We start from the raw sequence: 20,987 nt of genomic DNA on the forward strand, positions 1-20,987 counted from the left end.
ATATTTTTAAGAGTATTAGTTTAAATTTATTTAAATTTTGTAATCCTCATGTAAACAATTAGTATAAAATCGATTTTCTTGCATTGAACTTATTATTCTGTTTTCTTTCTTTCATTATTATTATTATAATTGTTATTATTATTTTGTAGTACTGGGTATTGAACCCAAGGGCGCTTTACTACTGAGTTACACATTCCCAGTCTTTTAAAATTTATTTACCTATTTATTTTTTTGGTTCTGGGAATTAAACCCAGGGATGGTGTGCACTGAGCTGCATCCCCAACCCTATTTATTTTTTGAGACAGGGTCTTGAGAAATTGTTGATATTGGTCTTAAACTTGCAATCCTCCTGCTTCAGCATCCTGAATCACTGGGATTATTGGTGTGTGCCCCCACACATGATTTTAATTTTTGTTTTGAGTCAGAGTTTTGCTAAATTGGCCAGACTGGTCTGGAACTTGTGATCCTTCCACCTCAGCCTCCTAAGTAGATTACAGATGTGCACTACCGTGCCTGGATTTATTATTCTTTTTGATAATAGCTGTATCTTGATATAATTCATATTCTGTATAACTCACCCACTTGAAGTATACTCTTCACTGGTTTTCAGTATATTTGTAAAGTTGTGCAGCTATCTCCAGCATAAGTTGTAAAACATTCCCATCACTTCCAAAGGAAACCCCAAACACATTCACAGTCTCTGTTAACTTCTATCACCCAAAGTCCTAGGTAAACGCCAGTCTATTTTCTATGTATGGGATTTGTTTATTTTGGATAAATAAATGGAATCATAACAATATATGGTCTTTTATGATGGGCTTCTTTAACTTAGCATAATTTATGTTGTAATATGTAACAGAACTTCAGTTTTTATTGCTAATCATATGCCATTTTATATATATTCATTATGTTTACGTATTCTGTTTTCCAGTTATTGTGAATAATACCCTTATAAGATTCATGTACAAATTTTCATTTCTCTTGGGTATACAACTAGGAATGAAACTACAGGGTCATATAAAACTCTTTTGAGCCACTTTCAGATTGTTTTTTCAGAGCAGATGGGCCATTTTACATTTCCACTAGTGCATGAAGGTTCTAGTTTTTCCACATATGCCAGTACTTCTTCATATTTATTTATTTATTTTTATTACAGCCATCTTAGGGGATGTAAAATAATATCTCACTGTGTTTTGATTTGCATTTTCCTGATTTCATGGGTTCATTGGCCATTTGTACATCTTCTTTTGGAGAAATGCCTATCCAGATCTTTTACCAATTTTTACATTAGGTTCTTCTTTTTATTGCTTAGTTAAAAAGATTATATAATCTAGGGGCTGGGCTGTGGCCCAGTGGTGGAACTTGCCTGGCACGTGTGAGGCACTGGGCTTGATCTTCAGCACCACGTAAAAATAAAGGTGTTGTGTCCATCTACAACTAAAAAAAAACATTTAGAAAAAGATTATATAATCTAAATACATGTTCCCTGACAGAGATTTGTTTTGCAAATATTTTCTTTAAGATTTTTTCTTTTTAATAGAAAAGATTGTGTTTTCTGCATATACTTCTTGCTTTGTAACCTGGATGCTTTTAAATTTCTTTTTCTCATGGCCCTGGCTAGAATTTCTGGCAAAATATTGGTAGAAGTGACAAGAGAAGATATCCTTGTCTAATTTGTAATCTAAGGAAAAGCATTTAGTCTTTTCACCATTAAATATAATGTTACTTGTTGATCTTCATAAATGTCCTATTTAGCAGGTTGTGGATGTTCCCTTCTTATCCTAATTTGATGAGTATTTTTGTGATGAAGTGATATTGAACTTTGTCAAATTCTTTTTCATCACTTCATATGACATGAGGTTTTTATTATTCTATTGATAAGTTATATTAACATTGTCTTTTATATATTAAATTAGCCTTGCATTTCTAAAATATATACAACTTATTTAGGCATAGTAGTACATGCCTTTAAATCCCAGAAAGTAGAGTATGGGTGGGGACTAAGGCAGGAGAATTACAAGTTTGAGGCCAGCTTGGGTAACTCAAAAAATAAAAAGGGCTGTAGAAGTAGCTCAGTGGTAGAGTGCCGCTGAGTTCCCCAGTAGTGGAGTGGGTAAGGAAGAATCCCACTTGCTTATTTTATCAATCTTTCTTTCTTTTTTTTTTTCAATTTTAAATGCAGTGTTATTTATTTATTTATTTAAAACATTGCCTTTCCACTTAGAGTATAGTGCTTTTTTTTAAAAAAAATTAATTGTTGATGGCCCTTTATTTATTTATGTGTGATGGTGAGACTTGAACCCAATATCTCACACATGCTAGGCAAGTACCCTACCACTGAGCCACAACTCCAGGCCCAGAATACAGTGCTTATAATATGCAATGTTATTTCCTTTCCCTGTGCTTATGTTTTATATTCATGTATTGAGAATGCCCATTAATTTTAAGGCAACTCAACTTTAAAATTGTCACAGAATATGCTACAATTTTGGACCCATCTATGGTTTACTGTCTGGATCAATGCTACATTTATACTTGGGATGGCTTGTTCATCCTCTTCAATGGAGGGCCCCAGAGGAAGCACCACCAGAGTAGGAACTCCCCTACTGGGGAAGCCCCCAGGTGTTATTCCTGGCTTCTCTCCTGCACTCTGGTACAGCTTGGTAATGATTGGGTTGCAGACTTTTTTCCAACTCTTTCTGCTGATGTGCAAATTATTCTGCTGATGCCCAATTTCTTCCGTCTCTGCAGTCTGATTCTTTTCTAGCTAGTTGATTATCTCATTACATTTGTGAAGAATCTTGTTTGTCCTCATCATTTATCTTGCCTTATACCTATTTCTCCGTTTCTTTCTCTTTCTTCCTCCCCCTACTTCCTTCCTTCTTTCCTTCCTTCTTTCCTTCCTTCTTTCCTTCCTTCCTTCTTTCCTTCCTTCCTTGTCTTTTCTTTCTATCTCTCCCCAGACTAAATTTGCTATTGTATAAAGGATATGTGTGTATATATATAATTTTTTTTAGAGAGAGAAAGAGAATTTTTTTAATATTTATTTTTTAGTTTTCGGGGGACACAACATCTTTATTTTTATGTGGTGCTGAGGATCAAACCCAGCGCCCTGCCTGAGCCACATCCCCAGCCCAAGAATGTGTCTATATTAATGAAAGATTTTTATATTTAATTTATTTGTTTTTTAGTCTATAATTTTAACTCATTATTTGCACCAGTCTTTGTTGTTGTGTTCTTTGGTCCTAGTTGATTTTACTAAGTGGAACAATGCAAGAAATAGCAAAATATTTTTATAGACTTTCCTCAGAAGTTTGTACGTTTATAGATTAATCTTTTCTATGCCTTACGGGATGATAGGACATAAATACATTTTTCTTTAAGTAAGTTCAAAAAGTAGATTAAAAGTTAATTTTGACAAGTATATCATGATCTATATTACCTATATTCAGTTAATTGGTTTTTTGTTGTTGTTGTGTTGTCTTTTGTTATTGTGGTGTTGGGCATTAGATCCAGTTCCTCCTTCATGCCAGGCAGCTGCTCTACTACTGAGCCACATTCCTAGCCTATAAATTAAGTGTTTTTATATTTGTATTTTGTATATGCAATATAGGGGGTGTTAAATATTAAATTTATTATTAATATTAATTTTTTACTACTTAAAACTCTTTGAGTACTCCTGTGTATTCTAAAATACTGTATTAGACTATAGTTTCTCTCTTTCCTTACCTCCCAAGTTTTAAAACAAATTACAACAGAACCAACAAACTTCTAGTCAACACTGGTCTCCAAACTCATTCTTAAGGCCTTCTGTTGCAATGAAGGATAGATTATTGATTTAATTCATTCTAAATTTTATAATAGTTCAAAGTATGACTTTCCCTCTGGGAGATGGAGGTAGGTGGGACAAACCAAACTTTTTTCTCAACTTTCTAAACAGCTGTACCTTAAAAGAAACAAAATTATTTAAATATTACAAAAAAGTTGCTTTGTTTATACTGTGAATCAAATGTTGTTCCTAATTTTGACCTATCAATTGCATTCATTCATTTTTTTTCTAGATCTCATCTGCTGGGATTCATAGAGTAAGGCTTTAATACATTAAATTTTATCATGACGTTCTAAGAAGGGCAAACACAAAGCAGCATCTCAGAATCTTTTATGAATGTGAATATTTTAATATCTCATATTTTCTTAAAATATAGCTTGTAAAATTCTGCTCTACTCAGATTTTATTTCATTTGTTATGCTTTTGCTTATGCTTATCTTCCTCCCTTGGATAATTTCTCATTTATCTATTAATTATAAACATTAACTACTCCTTGAGAGCATAGTTCTAAGTCTTCCTTGTCTTTGGTTAATGTTGATTTATCCCCCCATCCCGTGCACCATAGTTGATCATTTATTGTTTTGCTGCTTTTTCTCATATACTCAATGTCTTATATGCATTATTTCTATAATAAGAATATCAACTTTTGTGGGCAGCGTTCCATTTTATATTTCTTGCATGTACCTAAAAGATGTTGTTATACTTACTCTATGCAGTTAGTTCTTGATGGTGTTTTGTTGTTGTTGTTGTTTTTGTTGTTGTTTGTTTGTTTTGCAATGGTGGTTGATCCCAGGGACTCTTTACCACTGAGCCTTTTTATTTTTGTTAAGGTCTCACTAAATGCTAAGACTAGCCTCAAACGTGCAATCTTCCTGTTGCAGCCTCCTAAGTCATAGGCATTACAGGCATGTAAATCTGCCACTGTGGGGCTGGGGTTCTGGCTCAGTGATAGAGTGTTTGCCTAGCACATGTGAGGCACTGGATTCGATCCTCAGCATCACATAAAAATATAAATAAATAAATAAAATAAATAAATAGACAAATAAAATAAAGGTATTGTTTCTATCTACAACTAATATGTGTGTGTGTATGTGTGTGTGTGTGTGTGTGTGTGTGTGTGTCCATCCATCTATACCTAAAAAAAATTTAAAAGATCAAGGAAGGAGAGTTAGAGTAGGAATAGGAAAAATCAGATATAACTTTTATAGAAAGAAGTCTAGTTAGCCAATTTTGTTTGATATAGGGGGTCTAGTCATGTATAACATTGACCCCAGAAAGGAGATGAGTAAGAAAATAATATCCAGAAATTTAGAGGCCTAATTTTTTTGTGGGGTGGAGGGCGATGATGTTAACTACTGAGCCACATCCCCAGCCCTTTTTATTTTATTATTTTTAAATTTTGAAACAGGGTTTCACTAAGTTACTTAGGGCCTAAATAGGTTGCTGGGGCTTGTCTCAAATTGCAATCCTCCTGCCTCTATCTCCAGAGTCACTGAAATTGTGGACATGTACTGCTACAACTGATGAGACCTTAGCTTTTTAGTATGAGAATCAAGGCCTAAAGAACATTAATTTGGTGGAGGGTGGTATTTGAAATATAACTTAAATCTGTAAAATTGTCTTTTTTATTGTTTAGTTTTATGACTTTAGAAAAATGTACACAATTATAACCACACCACAGTTAGGATATAGATTATTGCCACCACCTCCCAAACTAACTAATTCCCCTGGTAGTCAAGTTTTCCCCTAACCCCAGACCCTGAGCATGTTAGTAATTTTGAGAATGTTGTATAAATGGAATCACGAAGTATATTACCTTATATGAGTTTGGCTTCTTCCACTTTGTATATTGTATTATTTTTTGTTGCATATAGGGTTGTGTTTTTTTATTTTCCTTTCTGTTATTGTGTAGTAGTATTCCATTATATGAATATAGTGCAGACTGTTTATGTATTAATCAATTAAAGGACATTTAGATTGTTCCCTGATTTTGACAAATACAAATAAAACCCCTGTGAACATTTGTGTGCAATTATTTTTAATCAAATGAAATCATATATTTCATTTATTTGGGGAAAATATTTAAGGTAGGATTGCTGGGGATCATTTGTTTAAGTGTATGTTTAACTATAATAAAACACCACCAAATTATTAGCATTTGTATGTTCCTTCTGATAGTGTATGAGTTTCATTTGTTCTATATCCTCTCTAGCAGTTAATCTTGTTATTATTATTATTATTATTTATTTTAGTACTGAGTGAGTGAACCCCGGATTGCTTTACTACTGAGCTACATCTCCAGCCCTTTTTATTTTTTATTTTGAGACAGGGTCTCATTAAATTGCTGAGGCTGGCCTCAAATTTGCAATCCTCCTGCTTTAGCTTCCTGTGTTTCTGGGATTACAGACAAATGCCCCCTAACCTAGCTTATTTTTCTTTAATCATTCATTCATTTGTTTATTTTCACTGGGAATTGAACCCCCCTCAAGGGTACTCTACCACTGAGCTACTTTCCCAATCCTTTTCATTTTATTTTGAGACAGGGTCTCACTAAGTTGCCAAGACTAGCTTCAACTTGCAATTCTTCTGCTTCAGACTCAGAAGTAGGTGGGATTTACAGGCATAGGCCACAACACCTGGTGGATTTTTAATTTTTCACCAATAGATTAAATAGTATACTGACTGTTCAAATTTGTATTTTCTTAATCTAACAATGTGAGCATTTTGTTTACTTACCATCCATTTGTCTACTTTGGTAAAATGCCTGTTCAAAATTTCCCATTTTTTAAATTGGAATACTTGTTTTCATATTTTTGAGTGTTTTTGTTTTTGTTTTGTAGTGCTGTTAGTTGAATCCAGGGCTTTGTAGAAGCTAAGCATGTACTCTATCCTGCTACATTCTCAGCCCCAAAGTGAATTTTCCCCCCCTCAGATTTTTTTTCTTTTCTTTTTATTGATTTTTTAAAAATAAATGACAGCAGAATTAATTACAATTCTTATTACACTACACGTATACAGCACGATTTTTCATATCTCTGGTTGTATATAAAGTATGTTGGATAATGATGTCTATCGCATTCCACCATCCTTACTAATTCCCTGCCCCCTCCCTTTCCTTCCCACCCCTCTGCCCTATCTAGAATTCATCTATTCCTCCCATGCTCCCCCTCCCTAACCCCCTATGAGTCAGCCTCCTTATATCAGAGAAAACATTTGGCATTTGTTTTGTTGGGACTGGCTAACTTCACTTAGCATTATCTTCTCCAACACCATCCATTTACCTGCAAATGCCATGATTTTGTTCTCTTTTATTACTGAGTAAAATTTCATTGGGTATATGTGCCACATTTTTAAAAATCTATTCATCCACTAGAGGGCATCTAGGTTGGCTCCAAAGTTTAGCTATTGTGAATTGTGCTGTTATCAGCATTGATGTGGCTGTGTCCCTGTAGTATGCTGTTTTTAAGGGATAGCTGGGTCAAATGGTGGTTCCATTCCCAGATTTCCAAGGAATCTCCATATTGCTTTCCATATTGGCTGCACCAATTTGCAGTCCCACCAGCAGTGTATGAGTGTGCCTTTTTCCCCACATCCTCGCCAACACTTATTGTTGTTTGCCTTCATAATAGCTGTCATTCTGACTGGAGTGAGATGATAGACATTTGCTACCTTTTGGATATCACTTAGTGGTAGAGCACCCCTCAGTTTAAACCCCAGTACCACAAAAACAACAATAAAACAACAACAAAAAAAACCTTTCCTCCTGCTCCTCCTTTTCTCCATCACTAATAACATTGGTTAAGGTAACTCTCAAGAGATCTTTTAATTATTTCATAGATTTCTCCTGGAAATATGCTCTGATTTTCTCTCTTTATTTCTAAATGAAAACTATCTGAAATATAGTATATCATAATAAAAAATCTATGCTTTGTGTCAAAACATCATTGCAATAGGAAATCATTTGTTCTTTTTTGTTAAACCTGAATATTTTCAATTGTTAATTCAAATTAATGGCAATAAGATCAAACAATCGTTTCCTATTTGACTTTATTTACTTTTTAAAAAATTGTCCACTTTCTTTTTAAATTTTTATTGGTACATTATAATTATATAAAATAGTGGAATCTATTGTTACTTATATATACATACTCATAATAAAACAATGTAATTTGGCCAGTTTCATTCTCCAGTACTTTCCCTCTTTCCTCCCCAGAGTTATAATCTTTTCTCTTTGTAGTCACTATTTGCCCTCTCCTCAAGAGTAATCATTCTTCTGACATCATAGAAAAGTTTTGCATATTCATATAGTTATTGAATTCTTTATGTATTTATATTGAGAATTGTTCAAGAATGGAGTGATTCAGTAACCTCATACATGAATGTATTCATTTTCTAATGCTATATAGAAACAGATTATCTCGTGTTTAACTTAATGAGCTAAAACAGAACACATTTATTATCTCCTTGTTTCCTTGGGGCCAAATGTCTTGGCACAAGTTAGCTAGGTCTCTTCTAGGCTCTCACAAGACTTTTGCCAGTGTATCGCACTGTATGTCATCTGAAGCCTAGGGTCCTTTTTTCAACTCTCTTGAGTTATTGACAAAATTCACTTCCTTGCAGCTGTAGAACTTAGAGCAGTTTGTTTCTTAAAAAGCCAACAGGAGAGTGTCTCTGAGCTTAGAGAAAACCAAAGAGCACTCTCTCTTGTTTGCTCTCTCGTGCCCTCTCTCTCTCTAACGCTTTTTATTTTGAGGTAATTGAAAATTTATATGCAGTTGTAAGAAATAATACAGTGGCCAAGCGCAGTGGCGCACACCTATAATTCCTCCAGCTTGTGAGGCTGAGGCAGGAGGATAGTGAGTTCAAAGCCAGCATCAGCAACTTATGGAGGCCCTAAGTAACTCAATGACACCCTGTCTCTAAATAAAGTATAATAAAAGGGCTGGGGTTATGACTTGGTGTTTTAGCACCCCTGGGTTTAATCCCTGGTACACCCACCCCCCCCCCCCCGCGCCAAAAAAAAAAAAAAGAAAGGATACAGTGAAATCCATTGTATCTTTTACTCAGTTTCCCTCAGTGGTGGCATCTTTTAAAGCTGTAATATCTATTGCAACCATCGAATTGAGTTGATACAATCCCAATTTTATTTAGATTTCTCAGTTTCACATGCTCTCATTTTTTATGTATCTGCATTTATTTTTATGATCCATTCCCCAGCCCTCCAACTAAGGATAAAACCCAAGGCCTTACATATTTCTGTAGCATTTTATCATGTTGAAAGTTCTTCATAGTCAAGATTCAGAGGTGCTTAATTACTGAGCCCCATCCCAGGCTCTTTTTATTTTTAATTTTGAGACAGGGTTTTAGTTACTTAGGGCCTTGCTAAGTTGCTAAAGCTGGCTTTGAACTTGTGATCCTTCTGCCTCAGCTTCCTGAGCTGCTGGAATTATAGGTGAACACTACCATGCCCAGCTAAATCACTATCTAAAGTTCTGATTATACCCTTTTATGGCTAAGACGTTTTCTCTCTCATTTTTAACCCTTGGCAACATTAATCTCTTCTTTATAATTTTTCCATTTCAAGAATGTTATAGAAATGAAATCATACATTCTATACTAATCTCTTAGGTTAGGCTCACTCTCACCTAGTTGATTTCCATTTGATTAACTCATAGTTGACTAGTCTAGATCTTGATTATATCTATGAAATCCTTTCAGTTTTGCCACATACTTTGTAATATTCTGCCATGTTCTTAGGTTCAGTCTACATTCAAGCAGAGGGATTATACAACACTTGCATCATTGGGAATTCATTTTCAAATTCTGCCCACCATTATACATGATTAACATTGATAGGTACCATATGTCCCTATTTTGAAAGCAATAGATTTGACAGTAAGTGCAAGAGTTCTTAGTAGAAATGACAAAGAAAGTTTAGTCACTTAGTAGAAACTTTGTCACTTAGTAGAAGTGACAAAGAAAGTTATGAGAATGCTTGGGAACAGTCCCTACTCATACTAAACACTGGACTGGGGATATAGCTCAGTTACTAGAGCATTTGCCTTGCATGCACCACAAAAACAAAACAAACAAACAAAACAACAACAACAACAACAAAATTCAAACTTTTTAGATAAATGAATGAATCTGTGGCCAGTCTTCACGTGGTGAAGTTTTAAAGACAATGATCAATCAGATTCAATTTTGGATTAAAATATTTCATAAATTGTGAGGCATTCCTAAGCCAAACTAAAGTTTTATAAGATCTTCTCTCTCATGAAATAAGTTTTATTTTGCTCATAGATTTTTCCCTTCAGTTTTCTCTACTATAAGGTTTGTATGTTAATGATTCATATGTTTGTTTCAGTAGAAAGTGTAGGACAGTGATTCTCATCGGTAGACCAACAGCTAATATGCACCTCTGCTATCAGAACCAGAAAAAATTTACTAGTATGTGCCCTTTTACTTTCTTCACTTGAGGTTCTGTAAGTGTTTAGATGTATATTATGGTGAATATGTTTCCTACATGAAAAGTAAAGAAGTAGAAAAGAGTCTAAGATCTGATAGTTGACTAATATAAAAGGAAGATGAGGAAAGATTATGTGATTTGTCTAAAGAGTCTGTTGTCTTTTTTTTTTTTTCTTCTTGGTGCTGAGGATCAATCTTTGGTCCTTGGTACATATTTTCTACATTTTATAATGGAAATACCATATATCACTTATAGCCATTTTATTGGATGGAAGAAATAAATGAGATAATACAGGTTTAAATCCTCTGTAAATCTTCAGATAAAGTATAAAAGTTTTGTCTGTAATGATCTATCCTATTTATTAATTATAATAAGATTTGAATAACATTCTTTGCTTAATATACATAATTGGTATGTAGTTGATCTGCCAGTCTTTTATTCATTGAGATTGCTGTAGAAAAGTATTCAGAAGTAATAGTTCTGTGCTACCAGGGAATAAGTTTCTTTAAGTGAGAGACTACATGTTACATTTTATAACACCAATGTAGTGCCTTATTAATGATGAACATTTATTATTTGTTTAAAGAATTGAACTTTCTTTCAAGTCTCACAAAATAATTCCTTTTATGTAATATGTAAGTGAGCTATCATATCTTCTTTTGTCCCTTTTCTGTTAAATCAGGTATGTCAGATTTTTTTTTGTTGTTAATTCACATAGGAGTATTGAATCTTGTCACATGGATGTGTTCCTGTGTACAAATTTCTTTAGACTTTTGCCTAGGCATAGTTAAGGAAGCAGTTTTCTTAGTCCAGATTTCCTATAGACAATCCTTTGATAGAATGGAATTGTCAATCCTACTTTTCATTGTTGTTTAAGTCTTACAAAAACTCACCAATCTTGGGCTGGGGTAGAGTGCTTGCCTCCCATGCATGAAGCAATCCTCAGCACCACATAAAAAATAATAAATAAATAAAAATAAAGATATTGTATTCATCTACAACTAATTTTTTTTTAAATCACCAGTCTTTTTAATTGGAGCTAACAATTGAAGGTAGATAGCAAATTAAGATCTCTATTTTCCCATCAGATTTACTTTATTATTATTTTTCATTGAGAACATTACTCAGAGTTAGGCAGGCTACATTTAGCACTGTCCCAACATTGCCCTCGTCTCTGACACTAGCTGCAGGTTTTGAGGGTGGCTGTTTCAACAATTTTCTAGCAGGACTCACAGAACCCACTAAAATCTTTATATTCACAGTTATAGTTTTATTTTTAAAAGGCGGCAACAAAAAAATATTAGTCCAGAAAGAGATGAATAGGGCAGAGTTTGAAAGGGTTTCAAACATGAAGTTTTTGTTGTCTTCTTTCCTAAGAATTAGGTCCCATCATTAATGTGACATTAGACATGGAATACTGCCAATGACAGAACTCACTGAGTCTCAGTGTCAGGAGTTTTTATTAGGTCTTTGGTATACAAGCATGGTTAATAAATTGTCTGTGTGATCATTTTCAGTCTCCTGATCAACTGATAATACTAGGTAATTCCAAGCCCCCATCCAAAATCTTTCTGATGTGGGCAGTCCCTTTCCTAAACAAAGACACTCCTGTCAAGTATTGTATAAGTTATCTCATAGAATCCAAATTCTTTCCTGCACAAGCGTACTTAGTGTTAGAAGTTTATTCAGTTTTCATTCATTCATTCATTCCTTCACCAGGTAGTTTTCATTTTATATGATATGTATGGTGTTAGGTACATAAAGGATGTGAATATTTACTTCTTATATAAGTTTTCTATTTCTTTCTTTGATTCTGTAGTTAAGTATTAGCCAACTTCTTCAATTTTAAGATTTCACCAGTGTTTCACAAAGCACTTTGGGTCTATTTCATTTATAAAGAATGTTAATTGCTGTCCACTAAATTGATGGCCAGTAAAGAGATTGCAATTTACAATTCAAAAACAGTCTTTTCTTAACCAACTATTGAGAATTATGATGATGGCTCATTACTAATAGGAATAAACTTAAGCTGTAGGACTTGAACACATAAGATCTACATAGAAATTGAGGGGCAGAGTACTTGGTTCTAACATGAGACAGTTTTCAAATGAACAGACTGGAAAATATAATTAATGCTTACTATTAAGATATAAAACCAGTACATTGGTCATTTGCTTTGTAGGTGATTTCTCAAACCTGTTTAAGATAATTTCTAATTCCTCTTTAATCTTGACCTATTTTTTTTTCATTCAGAACTTCAGTGCCTCTTCAGAACTTTCTTGAATTTGTTCTAAATGGTCACCTTGTCATTTTTCACCATATCATCTTATTTTCTTTCTCTGCATAGCTTTAATCCCCATCTGAAGTTTTACCTGTTTGATTATTATCTCCCTCTCTAAAATGTTAGTTACATTAGAAAGGAATTTTGTCTTTAGCTTACAACAATGTTTTGCAGATAATATGCACTCGATATGTTGTGAATGAATGAACTAGTTCCTGTTCCTCCAAACTAAAACAGTACATGTCTCCTGGTAATACTCAAGTATAGTGTAATTACCACCTCCTTTTTTTCTGTAGAACATATTTCTATTTATGCAGAGTAGGATTCCATTTACTTTTCTTTTTTTGCCAGCTTATTATACTATACATTCATTTAGTTTGCAATGAGCTTAAGTTCCTTGGTATTTCTTTTGTTGTTGTTGTTGTTGTTGTTGTTGGGTACCAGGAATTGAACTTGGGGTCACTCGACCACTGAGCCATATTCCCAGATCTATTTTGTATTCCATTTAGTGACAGAGTCTCACTGAGGTGCTTAGTGCCTTTTGCTGAGGCTGGCTTTGAACTTGAAATCCTCCTGTCTTGTTCTCCCAATCCCTAGGGATTACAGGCGTGTGCCACAGCACCCGAATCCTTGATATTTCTTATTTGAGCTACTGTTAATGCATGCACCCTTTATTTCATCCTTAAGTAGTGCTGTGTGTACACCCGTGTGTGTCCATTTATAGATTCAGACTCATAAGTTGTTTTTTTTTTATAGTCAGCATTTTAAAAAATATGATCATTCAACTAAGGGGTGGCTAATTTAAGAACTCATGATAGGTTTGCTGAAGAGATTAAGCTGAAGTGAAGTAGGAATTCAGAAGATAAACCAGATGGCATCAGTTCACAATTTAAACTGAAATTATTCAATTAGAGATTACAGGCGTGTTCCACTGTGCTTGGATCTCTTTTTATTCTTAAAATATACAGCATGATTCTACTGGTTGAGATTTAACATTGGAGTTATATCCTTTCCTAACTAAATGTTTTTTCTTTGTAACATAGTATAGAAATAAATATTAACAATACTAAAAAAAAATGGTGTTCTCTGTGCTCCCTCACCCCCTATTATCTATTTTTCCTTTCCTAGGCACCTCACTGCTATGTATACACCATGCTCATAAGATCTTAGCCATTCTTGTTCAAAACCACTAATAGAGCATTTTCAGTTACCCCAAATCATTTTGTCAAACTTTACTATTGTGCACTATAGCCTTCCTGATACTACGCTTACAGGTTAATGCTTCTCACATTGCTATTTTTTTTTTGTACTTTTCTTTTTTGTTCTTTGTCCTTTGAAATATTTATGGCTGTAACCATCATTTTTAGATAAACATTTTTTTCCTTCAAATCACTTATATACACACACAGAGAGAGAGAGAGAGAGAGAGAGAGAGAGAGAGAGAGAGAGTTATAGATGTACCTTTTGTTGAAATTGCTCAGCAGCCCTATATCTAAAAATCTGATTCTGTTACTTGTCTCTGTATAATCGCTTTTTTCTAATCCTTCACATAAAGTTTAGATATTTTAGCATAATTTATAACACTTTGATAATCTAACATATTCATTTAAATTCTTATTGCTTATCATTCTCCCACATGATTCTAATTTTCTCACACTAAACTAATTGTTATTACAGAATACTACTTCTAAACTGTATTATGTTAAATAACAAGGGTACCCAAAAATGGAATATTCATCACCCAGGTACAGCAGCCATTAATTTATGGCCACCATTTATTTCATTTAAATTATTCTCTCTCATACACTCACCTGCTCTGTGGATGTTTATGGAGCATATCTCAGTCATATAACTTCATTTGTAAATATTTTAGTTTATATACTTAAAAAAAGATTTGTATATTTATTTTGTATTCCTGGGATTGAGGAGTATCTGGGCAACTTAACAAGACCCTGTCTAAAATTAATAAGCAAAAATACCCAGGGATGTAGCTCAGCAGTATAGCACTCTTGAGTTTAATTCCTAGGGCTAAAAAAAAATAAAGTAAGTAAAGTGAAATAATCACTCCATTTTGATCAGAAACACTGAAATCAAATATAAGGGCATAACTCAGAAAACAATTTTTACATTATAATTTGTTCTTTGATCTATTTTCTCTCCTCTTTAAAAACAAGTTTGTTTGTTTGTTTTTGGTAACTTGGAGAAAAATGTTGTATGTAAAAAGAACCACCCGCTGTCGCTTTCAAAAAACCCTGATATTTGATACATATTACTAAAATAAACTATGAATTTATTTTTTAGATGATTGATTTACTATGAATATTTAAGTAATGTTTAGGCTTCTGTTTTTTAAACAAGGATATTAAGAACTGGCACACTAAGTGACTATAAACAATTTAAGAGAAAAAATTCCTTATAAAATTATTATTATAACAAATTCTTATTAAGATTTTCTTTTTATATTATTTATATATTTTATATATTTCTTTTCATTGTAGTGGGTTTTTTTGTTTGTTTTTTTTTTAAGATAGAGTGAGAGAGGAGAGAGAAAGAGAGAGAATTTTTCAATATTTATTTTTTAGTTTTTGGCGGACACAACATCTTTGTTTGTATGTGGTGCTGAGGATCGAACCCGGGCCTCACGCATGCCAGGCGAGCGAGATACCGCTTGAGCCACATCCCCAGCCCTCATTGTAGTGTTTTTAACTTGAATTTTTCTGTTTACTTCCCTGACACCACTCTATCCTGACTCATCTTACTATTCTTTCATTTTCTTTTTGTTTTCCTTCATTAACCCCTCTTTTTTTCTTTTTTAAGAGAGAATGAGAGAGGTGAGAGAGAGAGAGAATTTTTAATATTTATTTTTTAGTTCTGGGCGGACACAACATCTTTGTTGGTATGTGGTGCTGAGGATCGAACCAGGGTCACACGCATGCCAGGCGAGCGCGCTACCGCTTGAGCCACATCCCTAGCCCCTCATTAACCCCTCTTTATCTGCTAGAGTTTCATTCCTGGTTATTCTACATTGTCTTTCTACACATTCAAAACCATTCTTACTCAAGTCTTGCTAAATGTTTCTTTCACATCATCTTCCATTGTAACCTCCTTGTACCTAGAACCCGAAGCCTGAAGACTGACAGTCCTCTCTCATGAGAAAATTGGAAGATTTTTAGCTACAGTGCTACTAATATGTATGTTGTTGAAAATCACTTGTTTGTTTTTCCTAAATTTGGAAATTTTTAATTGTTACTCATGTCTACATACTAGTGATTCAATAATTTTACTTACTTTTATGCAACTAAAACGGCTAAATACCTCAGTGTAGGAGAGTGAGTAGGTGGGCAAATTTCAAGAACAGGCAACAATCCCTATTCAAATTTCAAAACCTCTGATTTTAGACCAAATCTCTGTTGCTTCCTCTCATGAAGGAAAAGGGAACTACCACATGGCAAAAACATTCTGATTCTTCAGAGTATAAAATTCATCCACAAGGTTTAAATACCGTCCTATTTTGTTTTATTTCATATTTACAGTGCTAGCCTTGACTTACTAAATATACATTATTACTTGCATTTTGGTCATGATTTGAAAAATACTCATACTGTAAATCCTTGAGATTCCCCAATACTAAAATATGATGTCCAGGGTTTTCCATTTATACTCCTATTTGTCAAAGTATTGCATATATTAGCTGTTTTCTTTTTATATTTTTTTATTGGTTGTTCATTAGCTGTTTTCTTATGATTTCTTTTTCTTGTTTTGTGAATATTTGATATGATTAATGTGTGTACCTTTTTGTATTTTAAAAATCATTTAACATACAGGTATTTGGGGAAGGCCTGTGAATTTGTTTTAAATTTTTAAAATATCTTGTATTTTGAAATTATCAGAAACTTAAAATGCAATTATAGTACCACAAAATTCCTTTACTCCATTTGAGAGTAGGTTGCAGACCTGACCTTTTGTTACCCTTAAAGACTAAAATGTATATTTTATACAGGAGGATATTTCTCCAGGTAATCACACATGGGTAATTAATACAACCAGATGCTCTGGGGACTGAGAAGAGAAAAACAAAACAAAACACAATTAAGTAGATTTGACAGAATTTGCATTCTGTTTAGATGGGGGAAAGGAACCCAAGAACCTTAACATAGTATGTTTTTGTCTGTATGTGAATTGGGCAATGATTTGATATTCAGGATGTTTAGTTACTTAACACCTTGGTGTTAATATTCTATGAGAATAGAGTTTTGTATTCTAGTAGCAGAAGGAATATTTGATCACAGATTCACTTAATATTATTGTTAATATTTTTAATAATAATAATTAATATCAATCTATTGTTAATATTTATTATTAAGCAATTGGGATTTTGAATCCAGCAATAGAATTGATTGAAAAGTTTTTATAGGAGAAGTAAGATATTTTGGAGTTCTTGGTTCTGTGAATAGAATATCAGTGAGTTAAGGGTAAAGAAAGAGCAGGGTAATCTACATCTTCTCCCCCTCCCCCTCATGGTATCAAGGCTTAGGTTCAGGGCCTTGGATTTACTAAGCAGAGTCCCAAATTTCCAATTGATAGAGCTCTTCATTTCATACTCAGTATGAAAAGAACTAACCCTTCTCTCTCTCTCTCTCTCTCTCTCTCTCTCTCTCTCTCTCTCTCTCTCTCTCTCTCTCTCTCTCACACACACACACACACACACACACACACATACACATTCCCTTTTGGGGGAGGGGCAGGTACTGGAGATTGATCCCAATGGGGTTTAATCCCTGAGCCACATCCCAGCCATTTCTATTTTTTGTTTTAAAATAGAGTCTCACGAAGTTACTGAGGCTGACATTGAACTTGCAATTCTTCTGCTTCAGCCTCCTGAGCTGCTGTGATTACATACATATGCCACCACAATCAGCTTTATAGAATTGCTTGAAGATTGAGGCAATATATATGAAATATTAGGAATAGGACTTGGCATTCTAAGCAAGTTTTAGTTCTTACATTGACTGATCAATTGATTGATTTTAAGAGTGGGGATTGACCCCAGGGATATGATAACTAATGAACTTTACCCCACCCACTTTAAAAAAATATATATTTGGTACTGGGTCTTTCTGAGTTACCTAGGCTAGACTCAAATTTATGATTCTCCTATTTTAGCTTCTCAAGTTGCTGAGATTATAGGTGTGTGCTACTATGCCCTGTCATGCTTTTAGTGATATTATTGATATCAAGTTTGTAATTGTTAATTTCCTTTTACTATTTTGTAATGCTACAGTGAGAATATTTCTCAAAGGGCATTATGCATGACAGATCATCTCAGCTACTCTGAAGTCTGAAGCTGCAGAATCTCAAATTCAGCCAGCTTGGCCAAAATAAAATAAAAAGGGCTGGAGTGTAGTAGTTTCGTGGAATAACATTTGCCTAGCATGTGGGAAGTCCTGGATTTCATCCCAGGTACCACAAAATTAAATAAATAAATAAATAAGATAAAAATCTCTCATTTGGGCCCATCCCCATTCTATTCATTATCTATTATTACCCACTTACCATTCAGGAGTAAATTAGTTAATGCATGCAAAGTACTTAATAACTTGGCACTTAGTAAGTACTAAGTGTGTTCAGTCTTATGATTTTTTCATGGATGATCTCTAGGTCAGTAAGATCCTTTTGTTGCTTTTAATGGTCCTTTTTTGCCTTTAATCTTTTCTCATGCTGTCCAGATTGATCTTTCTAGACACTGTTCAGATAGTGCTGATCTCTGTTTTGTGACCTTTGGTGCCAGAAAGAAAAACAAAAACAATACAGTGTGCTTTGGGTAGCCATATCAGATGACTAGCCAAGACCAACTGAAAAAATTGGCATTAATGAAAAAAGGTAAAGTGAAATTTTGTTTTAGCTACTTAGAGAATTACTAAAGTAGTCTCAATTTTTTCTAAACAGAAAAGTTGTAACAGTGATCAAATTCAAGTGGACTTGCTATTTATTTTTAGCAAAGAATTGAACCTAAAATTTTATCTGAAAAACAGCAGTTCAATTAAAATAGAATATCAGGAGTAAAAGTCAATTATTTAAGTGTTCATTTGCATGTCCTGTTCATAATACTTTGCACATCTTCAGCTATTTTCAATATTTTAAATATTTCAGTTTTATGAAGGTGTCATGTAAAATTATTTTTCTCAGTGAAAATTGTATTGTATTTTTAAAAATTGATAGCCACATAAAGTCATTTCACCACAATTGTAGTTTCTAAATTATTTTTTAAATCATTTTTTGGTATATTTTTAAAAAAACTTTAGTGCAGGAAATGGCAGAGAGAGAGTTAATATGTTACATGGAGGGAAGAACAGTCCATTGGGGGTTAAATTGCAGAGTCTAATGGAATAATAACTGGTAGCACCATCTGCTGGCCTACTTCCGCAGAAGGAGTCAGTATTTTTAACGACATCTCTAATATTCATGCTGATGCATTTTGATGCTTTGTGCATTCATTTCTTTCTGTGCTTTGTTGGAATCTGGCTATCTGCTTACAGCTATTGAGGAAACTCAGCTTTTTAGGAGGGTTTATAGTCTTTATCATTCCTAAATAGGATGAACAGTAGATATAAACTTGCCAAGGCAGAAATGTGTTGATAAATCAAAATGTGTATTTGTGGAGGGTTGTGCATCTCTTGGTTGCAGCTTGCTAAATAGGCCATTTAGGATTCTTCTTTCAATGCTTTTTTCTTGAGCACTGCCTGGGGTGGTGAAAAAGCAGAGGGCAAGCCTTTGTCTGACGCCAAAAATGTCTTCAGTGAAGAGGCCAAGAGGAAGGGTAAGTGAAAGCCTGAATGAGTGGGAGGAGGAGGGGTTCTTTGGGCTAAAAGGCTAATGGGATTGAATAACCTTCCTTATTACTGGCTGCTGCTGCGGGAGTCGTACTGCATCGCCATCTTGAGCTTGTTGCTGTTTTCTCGAGTCTTGGTTATTTGTTATAGCCTGTAGGCCTTAAGGTGGCATTTTAGTGAGCAATTCTAAGCCCTCCTTCTTTTCCCAGTGCTGCAGCACTGCTATGAAACCTTTGATGAGGCAGGTATAGAAAAGATACCGGTGAAACACACTGGAATCAGCATGAAAATGTGTTTGGAAATTCCTGATGTTTTTTTTCTTTGCTATAGTCAGAGGCATGTTTACGGGTAAGAACATAACAAAACTGTAATCTAAGTATGTGGATGAATGTGTGTTTGACAAGGAAATTCTTTTTTAAATGCTCTTGATCTGCTTCCTGTGATACTGCTAAAATATTAATAATCTTAATGTAAAACTATAAAACTTGTTTCTTTCCCATAGTGCTTGAGCAAAATAATTATGATACAGAAAAAGGGGAAAAAAATCTACTTAACTCTTTAATGGGAATACTAAAACTTTCTCTAATTTTGAGAATGTCTGTTTACTAACTATTATGTTGCTACATTAAAATGATTTAAATGATTTCAGGTTCTCATTCTAGTTTTAAAGTAGAGGCTTTGTTTTTTAAAAAGCCATAATAAACTATAAAAAGTAGTGATTCCAAATTAAAATTGCTATTTTAAATGTATTAATAATTTTCAGAGTTTTAGAATGGAGAGGAAAGAAAAAACTTTAATTCCAATTGAACAGAATATTTACAGGACAAAATTTTAACAAGTTACATGTACAGGACAAAATCTGGATCAACTAATAAACAAATAATGCTATGAAAATATCAATGAATCTATATTCATCCTTCCTTAACCTTCATTTTCAAAGCAGCAGTTGGGCTGTTTATACTTTTACTGATTTCCAGATAAGCAAAATATCTTAATTTTAAATTTGTTTGTAGTACTCGCATATTTGCTCGTGTAATTTTACTTCTCTATTTAAGCTTAATTTAAAAATTTCAGATATGTATGTTAGTTGTTTTTATAATATACTTTGGTGCATTCCATAAAAACAATATTTTGGTTTCCCTAGCCTCCATCTTCCAAGAAGAATGATGGTTCTGGGACATATACTAAGTTGCAGAATACCCAGGTGAGGGTCATGTCTGAGAAGAAGCAGAGAAAAAAGGTGGAATCAGAAAGCAAGCAAGAAAAGGCTAATCGTATAATATCAGAGGCCATAGCAAAAGCAAAGGAGCGTGGGGAACGCAATATTCCACGAGTAATGAGCCCTGAAAACTTTCCTAGTGCTTCAGTTGAAGGCAAAGAGGAAAAGAAAGGTAGAAGGACAAAATCCAAGCCAAAGGACAAAGACAACAAAAAAACAAAAACTTGTTCTAAGTTAAAAGAGAAGACAAAAATTGGGTAAGTTGTTATTATAATTAATTTATTTTAATTTTTGTTAAAATGCAGGCGTTTTATCTTTTGAGAATGACATGTTTACTACAACATTAGAGTTTTATATTA

General features: G+C 33.8%; 1 protein-coding gene across 14 annotated transcripts in view; it reads left to right on the forward strand.

Moving 5' to 3' along the window:
- The window catches only part of Chd9 (chromodomain helicase DNA binding protein 9), a 246,550-nt gene that overhangs the window by 123,077 nt on the left and 102,486 nt on the right, over positions 1-20,987 (forward strand). For 10 of the 14 annotated variants that reach the window (XM_078032313.1, XM_040279558.2, XM_078032311.1 and 7 more), the window contains exon 3: positions 20,554-20,885. In XM_078032313.1, coding sequence (XP_077888439.1) covers positions 20,554-20,885 — 332 coding nt within the window. Of the gene's footprint in view, positions 1-19,060; positions 19,397-19,502; positions 19,758-20,553; positions 20,886-20,987 lie in introns of those variants that run through there. The other 4 variants (XM_040279562.2, XM_021721300.3, XM_021721301.3 and 1 more) reach the window with 4 other exon arrangements.

Source organism: Ictidomys tridecemlineatus, chromosome 15 (genome assembly GCF_052094955.1).
Source record: "Ictidomys tridecemlineatus isolate mIctTri1 chromosome 15, mIctTri1.hap1, whole genome shotgun sequence".
In the NCBI taxonomy this organism is placed as follows: domain Eukaryota; kingdom Metazoa; phylum Chordata; class Mammalia; order Rodentia; family Sciuridae; genus Ictidomys; species Ictidomys tridecemlineatus.